General features: G+C 34.1%; 1 protein-coding gene across 1 annotated transcript; it reads right to left on the reverse strand.

The window, feature by feature from the left end:
• Positions 1-11287: 11287 nt before the first annotated feature.
• LOC133332196 (F-box/LRR-repeat protein 6-like) lies at positions 11288-13779 on the reverse strand (the record flags this gene model as incomplete). The annotated part of the gene is made up of 6 exons (XM_061540579.1): positions 11288-11521; positions 11592-11759; positions 11835-11975; positions 12888-13057; positions 13141-13351; positions 13417-13779. Coding segments are annotated over 6 exons (1287 nt in total), but the record flags the coding sequence as incomplete, so codon positions are not given.
• Between the last annotated feature and the right edge of the window lie 2211 nt (positions 13780-15990).

Below are 15990 nucleotides of genomic sequence, written 5' to 3' on the forward strand. Positions count from 1 at the left end.
GGCGGGGTCTACAATATTGTCTATCTATCAAATAATTGTATAGAATAAAAACAAGTCATTATTTTGTTCCTTACTAATAATCTACAATTTATTTACAATATTTTTTGGTGTCTCAATAACATTTTAAGGTTTTCGACATTCCTTTAATGTACCAATAGAATTGCAATACGAATTCCCTTAGAGAAATTAAAAAAAAACATATTTACATAGACGTATCTGTAGCTACTAAAAATAACCACTAAACGACAACTATTATATCTATAAACATAATCTAACTTAATATATAATAAAGAATAATTAAAAAAATACTTTACAAAACTACTTTCAAAGTTTGGCGTTTTTATAACAATCCATTCTGTTATTGTCACTGTTTTCTTTATTTTCCTGATTTTCTTGTTGCCATTGGTCTTCGGGAAAATGTAACCATTTTTGACATCAACAACAAAGGGTTTCCATTCGCATGATGTTTCGGTACGCTCTAGGTAAACACCTTGAAATCTATAGGGCAATGAATCCTCATGGAAATACGTTTGTGTGGTCTCTTTAATGCGACGAATACTGTAATTAAATCACAAATTATTATTGAAAGGAAAATATTTTTCACATATTTGTCATACAATTCCTTTTTGGTCAATTCCTGCTTCCTTTGGACAATACGTTGTTGGTCCATCTCTTCGCATTCTTTACGCAGTCGTTCGATGTTTATGTTAATGTAATTTAATCGCTTCTCTTCACCATTAACAAATTTCTCCAGTTCTTTCGTTTCGTGTTTAAGTCTATCCATTTAATTTGTATACCGACTGAGTTCATGTTCCTGGGCTTTAACATGGTCTTTAGTTGGGCTGAAAACAAGCGGTCTTGTAATTGGTGAAATTCGTTCCAATTGTCGGCGGGGTCACATTATCACTCCATCCTCCCTTACTTACTCATTTGTTGGTAATGTTTGGCACATTTCCGTGCGATGTTTGTTTCCATTTTTATTATTAAAACAACAAAATAAATTGATCTTTCGATCGATGCGAAGATAATGTCTGACGGATGGAAAGAGAAGACGAGAACCGAATTGTTTACGAATGAGGTGGGAGAAATAATAACGCCAAACCAAAACAAACAAATGCAGTGTGTCACATTGTGTTAATGTAACACAAAGAATGCTGCCATGAACACAGACACATGAAAAGTAATGCCAATTCTTTGTTATTGTGGTGTTCACATGTTAAAGTAAACGACTACTATTGGCATAAATTTACATTTATGGTATCATGGTCAAATGATTTCACCCGAGCTGTCAAAATGCTTTATATTTTCACTTAATCGTATGACAACTTAAACAAAAAAATTACAGTTTGGGGATTTCCAACCAATATAATAAAATAGGGTAAAATCAAGTGTTTTTGTATAAGGGAGGACGTTTAACAAAGAACAATTTCGAATTCTATGGGTACCCAATTTTGCTTTTGGGTCATTTTTAAAAACATGAGTTGTCGTAATTGTACCATGGTTGAAACTCTTTTGAAATGGAATCGAAGTTCCATTTAAAGATGGTTTCAAATAAAATAAAAATGGTTTCAAAAAACATCAACGAATTTTTCGAATGAAGATGTTTTCATGACCTTTTCTCTTTGCATTCATAAATCGCAATAAATATGTGTAAAAATTCTTAAAGAAAACCCCACACATATAAAAATTGGCCTTCATTTTAAATTTTTAAACTACTTTTTATATATATATATATATATATATATATGCAGGTAAAATCCGCCAACCGGGTTTGAACCGTATGCCCCATGTTTCATAAAGTGAGTGCGCAGCCGCATGAGCTACGGCCATAACGTGTGAGATGACAGCGATTGTATGTTATCTATGCTAGTTGAGTCTCATTGCTCAAAGACTATTCACGATATTTCCTTATGTTTTTGCAATGCAAATTTTCCAATGAAAATGCGTATACCCAAATAAACATCTTAACAGAAAAGAAGAATTCGTGAACACGACCCTTTTAAATTACATAGAATTGATCTTTTCGTTTCAACGTGTACTTTTTTTACAAACGTAATTTATTTTTCACATGTTTGTCAGTGTGTGATTCACTGATCTTTTAATTAAGCTTGTGAGTGCGTGTTACACACACACGCACACACAAAACACCGTAAGTGTAAGGGGTGGTTTTTGGAAGAAAAATGTAACGTTCTGCCATTATGTGTTGTTATATGACAACGACAAGCAAAATGATCTCATTTGCACAACGTTCATGCAAACAGATATACACTGATTTGCCACACGGCGACAATTGTCTTCGGTGGACGAAGTGGTAAGCCGGCTGCAGTTTTGCATGGATGCGTTTTACGAATAAGGTCGTAGGTTCAAACACCACGGCTGGCGTTGTAGTTTTTTCTTGACAACATTATTTTTACAAATTTGATTATTTAACATATTAAAAACTTCTTTTTAGCTTTTTATTTTTCCTTAGTTCTGTTAAAAAAATATTCGAAATAAATTTATGATACAAACTAATACAATAATGATAATTATAACAATTATAAAAAAAGTATTTAAAATAAAAAAATAAAAAAGATCCACAATGTGATTTAAATCAAACCCACAATTTTTTAAAGTGATGTCTTTAAAAAATTATTATTATAATTGAGTATCTTTTTTATTTTTTTATTTTAAATACTTTTTTTATAATTGTTATAATTATCATTATTGTATTAGTTTGTATCATAAATTTATTTCGAATATTTTTTTAACAGAACTAAGGAAAAATAAAAAGCTAAAAAGAAGTTTTTAATATGTTAAATAATCAAATTTGTAAAAATAATGTTGTCAAGAAAAAACTACAACGCCAGCCGTGGTGTTTGAACCTACGACCTTATTCGTAAAACGCATCCATGCAAAACTGCAGCCGGCTTACCACTTCGTCCACCGAAGACAATTGTCGCCGTGTGGCAAATCAGTGTATATCTGTTTGCATGAACGTTGTGCAAATGAGATCATTTTGCTTGTCGTTGTCATATAACAACACATAATGGCAGAACGTTACATTTTTCTTCCAAAAACCACCCCTTACACTTACGGTGTTTTGTGTGTGCGTGTGTGTGTAACACGCACTCACAAGCTTAATTAAAAGATCAGTGAATCACACACTGACAAACATGTGAAAAATAAATTACGTTTGTAAAAAAAGTACACGTTGAAACGAAAAGATCAATTCTATGTAATTTAAAAGGGTCGTGTTCACGAATTCTTCTTTTCTGTTAAGATGTTTATTTGGGTATACGCATTTTCATTGGAAAATTTGCATTGCAAAAACATAAGGAAATATCGTGAATAGTCTTTGAGCAATGAGACTCAACTAGCATAGATAACATACAATCGCTGTCATCTCACACGTTATGGCCGTAGCTCATGCGGCTGCGCACTCACTTTATGAAACATGGGGCATACGGTTCAAACCCGGTTGGCGGATTTTACCTGCATTTTTTTATATATATATATATAAAAAGTAGTTTAAAAATTTAAAATGAAGGCCAATTTTTATATGTGTGGGGTTTTCTTTAAGAATTTTTACACATATTTATTGCGATTTATGAATGCAAAGAGAAAAGGTCATGAAAACATCTTCATTCGAAAAATTCGTTGATGTTTTTTGAAACCATTTTTATTTTATTTGAAACCATCTTTAAATGGAACTTCGATTCCATTTCAAAAGAGTTTCAACCATGGTACAATTACGACAACTCATGTTTTTAAAAATGACCCAAAAGCAAAATTGGGTACCCATAGAATTCGAAATTGTTCTTTTGTTGGGTATCCCCAAACTGTAATTTTTTTGTTTAAGTTGTCATACAATTAAGTGAAAATATAAGCATTTTGTTAAAATTTGGGTTTCTTTTAACATGTGAACACCACAATAACAAAGAATTTGCATTACTTTTCATGTGTCTGTGTTCATGGCAGCATTCTTTGTGTTACATTAACACAATGTGACACACTGCATTTGTTTGTTTTTTTGGTTGGCGTTATTAAAACTTCCTTTTGTTGTTTTAATAATAAAAATGGAAACAAACAACGGAAAAAACAAAATTATTTACCATTGCATTTTGAAATGGTGAAATCTCCCTTATCAAAAAAAAACACTTGATTTTACCCTATTTTATTACATTGGTTGGAAATCCCCAAACTGTAATTTTTTTTTTTAAGTTGTATATATATATAAGTGAAAATATAAAGCATTTTTGAAATTGTGAAATTATTTGACCATGATACCATAAATGTAAATTTATGCAATGCAAATTTTATTAAATGTGAACACCACAATATTACACATGTGTCTGTGAACATGGCACACTTTGTGTTAAATAACACAAGACATTGATTTGTTGCTTCGTTTCAACGTTAACGTAATTCGTACAACAATGTCAGTGTGTGATTCACTGATCTTTTAATTAAGCTTGTAGTGCTTTACACACACACGTACACATTAACACAATGTAACAAAGATCAATTTATTTGTGTTGTTATATAAAACAAGCAAAATGATCTCATTTGCACAACGTTCATGCAAACAGATATACACTGATTTGCCAAACAATTGTCCGGTGGAAAGTGGTAAGCCGGCTGCATAATGGAAATAAGGTCGTCTTCAAACACCACGGCTGGCCGACAACATTAACAAATTTGATTATTTAACAATTAAAAACTGTCTTTTTAGCTTTTTATTTTTCCTTAGTTAATAAAAAAATATTAAAATTTATGATACAAACTAATACAATAATGATAATTATAACAATTATAAAAAAAGTATTTAAAATAAAAAATAAAAAAGATCCACAATGTGATTTAAATCAAACCCACAATTTTTTAAAGTGATGTCTTTAAAAATATTATTATTATAATTGTGTATCTTTTTTATTTTTTTATTTTAAATACTTTTTTTATAATTGTTATAATTATCATTATTGTATTAGTTTGTATCATAAATTTATTTCGAATATTTTTTTTAACAGAACTAAGGAAAAATAAAAAGCTAAAAAGAAGTTTTTAATATGTTAAATAATCAAATTTGTAAAAATAATGTTGTCAAGAAAAAACCACAACGCCAGCCGTGGTGTTTGAACCTACGACCTTATTCGTAAAACGCATCCATGCAAAACTGCAGCCGGCTTACCACTTCGTCCACCGAAGACAATTGTCGCCGTGTGGCAAATCAGTGTATATCTGTTTGCATGAACGTTGTGCAAATGAGATCATTTTGCTTGTCGTTGTCATATAACAACACATAATGGCAGAACGTTACATTTTTCTTCCAAAAACCACCCCTTACACTTACGGTGTTTTGTGTGTGCGTGTGTGTGTAACACGCACTCACAAGCTTAATTAAAAGATCAGTGAATCACACACTGACAAACATGTGAAAAATAAATTACGTTTGTAAAAAAAGTACACGTTGAAACGAAAAGATCAATTCTATGTAATTTAAAAGGGTCGTGTTCACGAATTCTTCTTTTCTGTTAAGATGTTTATTTGGGTATACGCATTTTCATTGGAAAATTTGCATTGCAAAAACATAAGGAAATATCGTGAATAGTCTTTGAGCAATGAGACTCAACTAGCATAGATAACATACAATCGCTGTCATCTCACACGTTATGGCCGTAGCTCATGCGGCTGCGCACTCACTTTATGAAACATGGGGCATACGGTTCAAACCCGGTTGGCGGATTTTACCTGCATTTTTATATATATATATATAAAAAGTAGTTTAAAAATTTAAAATGAAGGCCAATTTTTATATGTGTGGGGTTTTCTTTAAGAATTTTTACACATATTTATTGCGATTTATGAATGCAAAGAGAAAAGGTCATGAAAACATCTTCATTCGAAAAATTCGTTGATGTTTTTTGAAACCATTTTTATTTTATTTGAAACCATCTTTAAATGGAACTTCGATTCCATTTCAAAAGAGTTTCAACCATGGTACAATTACGACAACTCATGTTTTTAAAAATGACCCAAAAGCAAAATTGGGTACCCATAGAATTCGAAATTGTTCTTTGTTAAACGTCCTCCCTTATACAAAAACACTTGATTTTACCCTATTTTATTATATTGGTTGGAAATCCCCAAACTGTAATTTTTTTGTTTAAGTTGTCATACGATTAAGTGAAAATATAAAGCATTTTGACAGCTCGGGTGAAATCATTTGACCATGATACCATAAATGTAAATTTATGCCAATAGTAGTCGTTTACTTTAACATGTGAACACCACAATAACAAAGAATGGCATTACTTTTCATGTGTCTGTGTTCATGGCAGCATTCTTTGTGTTACATTAACACAATGTGACACACTGCATTTGTTTGTTTTGGTTTGGCGTTATTATTTCTCCCACCTCATTCGTAAACAATTCGGTTCTCGTCTTCTCTTTCCATCCGTCAGACATTATCTTCGCATCGATCGAAAGATCAATTTATTTTGTTGTTTTAATAATAAAAATGGAAACAAACATCGCACGGAAATGTGCCAAACATTACCAACAAATGAGTAAGTAAGGGAGGATGGAGTGATAATGTGACCCCGCCGACAATTGGAACGAATTTCACCAATTACAAGACCGCTTGTTTTCAGCCCAACTAAAGACCATGTTAAAGCCCAGGAACATGAACTCAGTCGGTATACAAATTAAATGGATAGACTTAAACACGAAACGAAAGAACTGGAGAAATTTGTTAATGGTGAAGAGAAGCGATTAAATTACATTAACATAAACATCGAACGACTGCGTAAAGAATGCGAAGAGATGGACCAACAACGTATTGTCCAAAGGAAGCAGGAATTGACCAAAAAGGAATTGTATGACAAATATGTGAAAAATATTTTCCTTTCAATAATAATTTGTGATTTAATTACAGTATTCGTCGCATTAAAGAGACCACACAAACGTATTTCCATGAGGATTCATTGCCCTATAGATTTCAAGGTGTTTACCTAGAGCGTACCGAAACATCATGCGAATGGAAACCCTTTGTTGTTGATGTCAAAAATGGTTACATTTTCCCGAAGACCAATGGCAACAAGAAAATCAGGAAAATAAAGAAAACAGTGACAATAACAGAATGGATTGTTATAAAAACGCCAAACTTTGAAAGTAGTTTTGTAAAGTATTTTTTTAATTATTCTTTATTATATATTAAGTTAGATTATGTTTATAGATATAATAGTTGTCGTTTAGTGGTTATTTTTAGTAGCTACAGAGACGTCTATGTAAATATGTTTTTTTTAATTTCTCTAAGGGAATTCGTATTGCAATTCTATTGGTACATTAAAGGAATGTCGAAAACCTTAAAATGTTATTGAGACACCAAAAAATATTGTAAATAAATTGTAGATTATTAGTAAGGAACAAAATAATGACTTGTTTTTATTCTATACAATTATTTGATAGATAGACAATATTGTAGACCCCGCCGTTTTCCCACAGTGGGACCTAACCTATTTTCCCTATATATGGAATTTAAGTCAGGCCACTGTGGGTCTACCTTTACCCTTTGCATTTTAAAATGGCCAAATTTTGGAAGTTGTGGTTGACTTGGGAATAAAAGTGAAAAACATGAAGTTCTAAGCCTCCAAAATTTGGCACAGTGGGCCAATAGCAAAAAATACCCTTTGTATTTTAAAATGGCCAAATTTTGGAAGTTGTGGTTGACTTGGGAATAAAAGTGAAACATGTTCTAAGAGCTCTTGCGATGGCCTTTCAAGTGGCATCAACCCCATAGACCACCGCCTCCAAAATTTGGCACAGTGGGCCAATAGCAAAAAATACTCTTTGTATTTTAAAATGGCCAAATTTTGGGAGTTGTGGTTGACTTGGGAATAAAAGTGAAACATGTTCTAAGAGCTCTCTCGATGGCCTTTCAAATGGCATCAACCCCATAGACCACCGCCTCCAAAATTTGGCACAGTGGGCCAATAGCAAAAAATACCCTTTGTATTTTAAAATGGCCAAATTTTGGAAGTTGTGGTTGACTTGGGAATAAAAGTGAAACATGTTCTAAGAGCTCTTTCGATGGCCTTTGAAGTGGCATCAACCCCATAGACCACCGCCTCCAAAATTTGGCACAGTGGGCCAATAGCAAAAAATACCCTTTGTATTTTAAAATGGCCAAATTTTGGAAGTTGTGGTTGACTTGGGAATAAAAGTGAAACATGTTCTAAGAGCTCTTGCGATGGCCTTTCAAGTGGCATCAACCCCAACCACCGCCTCCAAAATTTGGCACAGTGGGCCAATAGCAAAAAATACTCTTTGTATTTTAAAATGGCCAAATTTTGGGAGTTGTGGTTGACTTGGGAATAAAAGTGAAACATGTTCTAAGAGCTCTCTCGATGGCCTTTCAAATGGCATCAACCCCATAGACCACCGCCTCCAAAATTTGGCACAGTGGGCCAATAGCAAAAAATACTCTTTGTATTTTAAAATGGCCAAATTTTGGGAGTTGTGGTTGACTTGGGAATAAAAGTGAAACATGTTCTAAGAGCTCTCTCGATGGCCTTTCAAATGGCATCAACCCCATAGACCACCGCCTCCAAAATTTGGCACAGTGGGCCAATAGCAAAAAATACCCTTTGTATTTTAAAATGGCCGAATTTTGGAAGTTGTGGTTGACTTGGGAATAAAAGTGAAACATGTTCTAAGAGCTCTTGCGATGGCCTTTCAAGTGGCATCAACCCCATAGACCACCGCCTCCAAAATTTGGCACAGTGGGCCAATAGCAAAAAATACTCTTTGTATTTTAAAATGGCCAAATTTTGGGAGTTGTGGTTGACTTGGGAATAAAAGTGAAACATGTTCTAAGAGCTCTCTCGATGGCCTTTCAAGTGGCATCAACCCCATAGACCACCGCCTCAAAAATTTGGCACAGTGGGCCAATAGCAAAAAATACCCTTTGTATTTTAAAATGGCCAAATTTTGGGAGTTGTGGTTGACTTGGGAATAAAAGTGAAACATATTCTAAGAGCTCTTTCGATGACCTTTCAAGTGGCATCAACCCCATAGACCACCGCCTCCAAAATTTGGCACAGTGGGCCAATAGCAAAAAATACCCTTTGTATTTTAAAATGGCCAAATTTTGGAAGTTGTGGTTGACTTGGGAATAAAAGTGAAACATATTCTAAGAGCTCTTTCGATGACCTTTGAAGTGGCATCAACCCCATAGACCACCGCCTCCAAAATTTGGCACAGTGGGCCAATAGCAAAAAATACTCTTTGTATTTTAAAATGGCCAAATTTTGGGAGTTGTGGTTGACTTGGGAATAAAAGTGAAACATGTTCTAAGAGCTCTTGCGATGGCCTTTCAAATGGCATCAACCCCATAGACCACCGCCTCCAAAATTTGGCACAGTGGGCCAATAGCAAAAAATACCCTTTGTATTTTAAAATGGCCAAATTTTGGAAGTTGTGGTTGACTTGGGAATAAAAGTGAAACATGTTCTAAGAGCTCTTGCGATGGCCTTTCAAGTGGCATCAACCCCATAGACCACCGCCTCCAAAATTTGGCACAGTGGGCCAATAGCAAAAAATACTCTTTGTATTTTAAAATGGCCAAATTTTGGGAGTTGTGGTTGACTTGGGAATAAAAGTGAAACATATTCTAAGAGCTCTTTCGATGACCTTTGAAGTGGCATCAACCCCATAGACCACCGCCTCCAAAATTTGGCACAGTGGGCCAATAGCAAAAAATACACTTTGTATTTTAAAATGGCCAAATTTTGGGAGTTGTGGTTGACTTGGGAATAAAAGTGAAACATGTTCTAAGAGCTCTCTCGATGGCCTTTCAAATGGCATCAACCCCATAGACCACCGCCTCCAAAATTTGGCACAGTGGGCCAATGGCAAAATATACTCTTTGTATTTTAAAATGGCCTAATTTTGGGAGTTGTGGTTGACTTGGGAATAAAAGTGAAACATTTTCTAAGAGCTTTTTCGATGGCCTTACGAATGATATCAACCCTAGAGACCACCGCCTCCAAAATTTCGCACAGTGGGCCAATACCAATTTTCTTGCCCTTGAAGCAAATAGTTTAATTTATTAATATTAATATTTGTGTGCAAATATTCATTAGTATACATTTTAGTTTTATAATATTATATTTATATATGTTAATAGTAGTATATATGTGTTCTAAAATCGAATTTGCATTCACAGCAATCTGTTATACTATATAACAAAACTGTTATATCGCACACAACCACCCAAACTGGTGTGTGCCTTCGCTACTCAAATTCGAATTTATCTTCACGCACATAAGCTTACTCTTCCTAGTGAACTTTACCAGTTCTGTCTTTGTTGGATTTACACCAAGGCCGTTCGCCTTGGCCCAACGTGACAGCGTCAGTAAGCCTCTTTACATAAGCTCCAAGATTGTTGATGGAAATTTTCCGAAAATCAATATCACCACGTTGTCCGCATAAGCTACAACTTTGATACCTTTCCCGTCCTATTCTATCAGTATGTTATTAATTACCCATAGACATAGCAACGGCGAGAGCACCCCTCCCTGAGGTGTACCTGTAGTTACCGTTTTCCTAACACTTGAATTTATAATTATGCTGTTTAGCATTTTATCTCAAATTCGAATTTATCTTCACGGGGACTTCCCCCATACTCGGTTTCAAAAACTTTAATTTTGTATTTCGATTTAATTCGAACCTACACTCGAATGTTCCTATAAATTTTCGAGTGAAAATCTCAACAATTTTTGAAGATATTGCCGATTTATTGTGTTAGCATCAAGTGACAGCAAGAGGGCTTCTCAAACTTTAAACGCGTTTTTCTCCAAACAGTGTTTTTGCGAATGGCGGGCACAATAACTCAAAAACTAATAATCCAATCGATTTCAAATTTTGGGACGTTTCTCTGTGAGTGTATAGTTATCGTATAAACTAGGATAACGCCAATCGGTTCAAAGTTCCGTCATTTTGTTAATTGTTGTGCCAATAATACTAGTTTATACGAGTTTTTTTTTCAAAGAATATTTTTAGGGACTAAAATAATGTCAGATTTTTTTTAAATAATATTTTTAAGGACTAAAATAATGTGAGGATTCTTTCAAAGAGCTTTTTTATGGACTAAAAATGTGAGGATTTGTTCAAATAATATTTCTAAAAAAATAATAAATTAAAAAATTAAAAAAAAGTCCCCCACATTGACTAATTTTAACGATATAATGTTTAACGATTTTCCTTCTTCTTCTGCGATTTGCTAAATATAATAATTGCACATAACTCACCCCATATCTCTTGTCACCGAACAGCCAGATAGAAATAAATGTTTTACATCCCAGGTTGGTAGACGTATTAGACTTTCATGGGTTAAACGGGCACAGCCACGTACATCTAATAGCTTCAATTTCGATGACGATTTCAATATACGTTGTATATGTTCATCACCAATGACTCGTGATTCATCCATAACGGCTACGGAAAGTTCTTCGAGTTCGGGAAAACCAGGAGAATCCATCTATTAAAATTAAAAAAAAAATCAAATTCAAATTAAAAAATTAATTTAGAAGAAGAACCGATCTACTTACCATTTCTTGTAGGGATGCTGTACTCAGTGTTATATGCGAATTGGTAATGCGTAAAACTTTCAGTTTTGGACAGCCTTGCTGTAATTTCTCAACATGTAATATACCATGAGATGTGGCTTGTGTTGTAACATTGGATAGATCCAATAGAACTAAATTTGGACAATGTGTCTGAGAGGAAGAACAAATAAAAAATATTCGATATTTAATATGAGGATATATTGTTAGATTGGGGAATATTCTTACCGATAAAACATTGACTAATTGCGGTATACCAGCTAAACGATTGTGCGCCAAATAAAGATGTGTCAGTTTGTCACCCATAACTTGCATTGCATTGCACAATGATTGCACACCCACAGCACTTTTACTAGCATTCATTTCCACCTAAGGGGAAAAATAAAATTAAATTTATTTAAAAATATATAAAAAATTAATTAAATTTCTAAAATAGAAGAAGCAAGAAAGGAACATAGAGAAAGCCGTGGATTTTTTTAAAGAATATTTTTAGGGTCTTAAATTAGGCGTGGATTTTTTAAAAGAATATTTTAGAGTCATAAATAAGGCGTGGATTTTAGGGTCTTAAATTAGGCGTGGATTTCTTAAAAGAATATTTTTAGAGTCATAAATAAGGCGTGGATTTTAGGGTCTTAAATTAGGCGTGGATTTTTTAAAAGAATATTTTTAGGGTCTTAAATTAGGCGTGGATTTTAGGGTCTTAAATTAGGCGTGGATTTTTTAAAAGAATATTTTTAGAGTCATAAATAAGGCGTGGATTTTAGGGTCTTAAATTAGGCGTGGATTTTTTAAAAGAATATTTTTAGAGTCATAAATAAGGCGTGGATTTTAGGTTCTTAAATTAGGCGTGGATTTTTTAAAAGAATATTTTTAGAGTCATAAGTAAGGCGTGGATTTTAGGTTCTTAAATTAGGCGTGGATTTTTTAAAACAATATTTTTAGAGTCATAAATAAGGCGTGGATTTTAGGTTCTTAAATTATTTTTTAAACTATTAAATAAGGCGTGGATTTTTTAAAGGAATATTTTTAGGCTATTAAATAAGGCATGGATTTTTTAAAGAAATATTTTTATGCTATTATATTTTCAGGGTCTTAAATAAGGCGTGGATTTTTTAAAGAAATATTTTAGACTATTTAATAAGGCTTGAATTTTTTAAAGGAATATTTTTAGGCTATTAAATAAGGCATGGATTTTTTAAAGGAATATTATTAGGATTTTTTGACTTTTAAAACGCCACTTGTGTCTCACATCTTCATATATAACTTCGTTACAGTACTTACATTCACAGAACTTAAGTCTAGACGTTCGAGTTTTTTCATATTTTCAACTAAATATGCCAAATGATCACATGAGAAACCTTTCCAACCCGATAGGGTTATACTTGTTAAATTCGGTGCACCATCAGCTAATTTCATTAGAAAACAATTAATGTCTGTGATTTTGAAGTTTGCTGTAAGAAGAAAATACAAAAATACATATTTTATTTTATAATAAAAAACAAACACAATAGCAAATATTTTGTTTAATACTTACAAACATTCAATTCTGTGCAACATGTACAGCGATTATCGACAAACCATTTTAATTTCAGCTCCGTGCGATATTTCTCTTTAATCCATGTGGTGAGATCTAGCGAACGCCACAAGGTGGGTGATAAAGAGACACGGCGCCACAGGGAACAGACACGACCCAAACGAAATAAGGTCGGTAGGCAACCTTCCTTTTCGACGACATTTTGGAAAATCTACAAAAAGAAATGAAAACAGAAATTAACAAAAAATATTTAAATATATATTTTGAATTATTTACCTTAAAAAGCACTGGTTCGGGTAAATCTCTACCCCATATACTTTGCTCCACAATGGGACGTTTGTGTTCATCACCATCATTGCCAGCTTGCCCTGCATTAGAGCCGCCCGTTCCTGTGGCCGATTGTCGCTTGGAACTACGTTCCTTTTTCCGTTTAGGTTCATAATCCAATTCATCGGCTTCATCATTGCTGTCGTTGTTCAGTTTTATACGTTGTTTTGGATTCCTTGAACTTTTACGACTTCTCCCCGATGTTGTGGCTGATTTAACGGCTGCTGTGGCCGCTGCTGTAGCTGTGACGGCACTTAATGAACTATCGGATTTTTTAATACATAACTTAATACCCGTTTTATTTTCACTTATCTGAAAGAATATAGAAAAAATATATATCAAATTTAAAAAATTGTTAATTAGTTTCTTATGGTTGTATTTTTAGGAACTTCAATAAGACGTGGATTTTTTAAAAGGATATTTTTAGGGACTTAAATAAGGCCTGGATTTTTGAAAAAATATTTTTAGGGACTTAAATAAGGCGTTGATTTTTTAAATGAATATTTTATTGAACTAAAAAAATATAATTTTTTATCTTATACACCTTTTACAGTACCTATAGATACACCATAAATTTTGAGGGTCTTCCAGAAAATTAAGACATTTATGGGCCTTTTGAAGACGATAAGTATTTACTAGATAGAATATCCTCTAGTATCCTTTTGTGTATAGAAAAAAACTTCTCAATTCATTTCTTGTAGTTGTCATCTATACGCACAATAAATTATAGAGGTTTTCTATACCCAGAAGACCTTCTGGACATAAACCTTTTGGAGAGACGTTCTATATACAAGCAAAATACCCTTTAGAGATCCTAATTTACCTTTCTAAAGATCCTTTTCACACAGTTCACCTTCTGGAAGTATTATTTACTCAGAAAATCGTTCATTGATTCTCTACACTTAAACGATCTTCTAATGATCATAGGTATACTGAAGGCCTTGTAGCGGTGCGCTATACGCACAAGAACTTATAGAGGTTTTATATACGCAGAAGACATTCTGGACATATACCTTTTGGAGATCTTTCTTCTAGAGGTGTACCGACGTTCTTCTAGCAAAATACCCTTTAGAGATCTTAATTTCGCTCTTAGAATTCCGATATAGACGGAAAGGCTCTTAGAGGTTCTCTTGTGGATGATGTGTGTATGGTATGGGATGATGGAGTTAATGGGAAGGGTTCTGTAGTGGTAAAATGTTAGGTTGAGAGCTGCAAAAAAACTCGCCACTTCTACTGGTCTCAGCCACAGATCAATTGACGAAAATCCGTGGGCTGAACTGTACATGGAAATAAAGGACATGTGTATTGCGAGACAAATGTCTTCGATCCCGGCGATTTTCGTTTGATACACATTTTGGATGACTGATCAACTTGACCGAAGTTGTGCTAAGATAGTTTCTCAGCTTCGGCCACCGTTGGAGATTGACAGTTAAGGACACGATTTAATTCATGCTCATTGACAGCTTGCTGGACTGTCTGAGTGTGAACAGTTCTCAGCGATGCGGACAATCGGTCGATGTCAGATGGAATGACTTCCTGGATGTCGTTGCTGTATCGCTTGATGTCCTTCCGGATATGTAGAGGGAATGGATCCTATACAATTATATGGTGGTTGGGACGCGTGGGCAGATGGCATGCCAGCAGGAACTGTCTGGTGAGTAACACATTATGTTGCCGCATTGGCAGAAGAACAGCATGTTGTGGCCTCCTATTAGCAGAAGGCCTTCTAGAGGTCTTCTGTATACAGAAAACACCTACAAAAATTGGTCTATTTACAGAAGATCATATAGTCTATTTAAAGAAGATCATTAAAAAAATACCTAGACGTCTTCCCTACCCTAACCTAAATGACCTTCTAGAGGTATTTTACATTAAGAAGACCTCTCAGAGAACAAACCCTACAAAAATACTTTTAGACCATATAAAGGTTTTTAATATAAGAAATACCTCCAGAGGTATGCCCAGAACTATTTTCTGAGGTCTTCTACACATGGAAGACATTTTAAATGTTTTTAAATGTAAATACACACGCGAACTCTTTGAAGCTCTTCACAGTCACAGAAGAACTCTTATTGCCCCTTTTTACCAAGAGGATCTTCTAGAGGATTGAGAAGAGGTATCCTATATAAAGGAAGGACAAGAAGCTAACAATGTGATGTAAATTAAAGCAGGTTAAATAGTTAAAAAGAAGCTTAGAGACGTTTCCAAAACTGTTCTACACTCGAGGACGACCTCAGATTTGATATTACAGGATTTGATGACTTTAAGAGCCGCCTGACTATACACAAAGATAGTCACCGGTTTAACAGACTTTTTATCAATTCCGCTGTTTTCCAACTAGCAAAGATTTCAGCTTGGAAAAACACTACAGTTGCTATCCAGCTTATAGGTAAGCTCAAGACCTAGCCTTTTACAGTAGACGCCAGCCCCTGTACCTTCTTCCATCTTGGATTCGTCTATATAAAAAGCCAGACCGTTCAGAGGAGAGTTGCGTCTCTACTAGGGATAACGACATCTACATTG

Source organism: Musca vetustissima, unplaced genomic scaffold (genome assembly GCF_032173495.1).
Source record: "Musca vetustissima isolate MV318-11 ecotype Yass unplaced genomic scaffold, APGP_CSIRO_Mvet_v1 utg846552, whole genome shotgun sequence".
In the NCBI taxonomy this organism is placed as follows: domain Eukaryota; kingdom Metazoa; phylum Arthropoda; class Insecta; order Diptera; family Muscidae; genus Musca; species Musca vetustissima.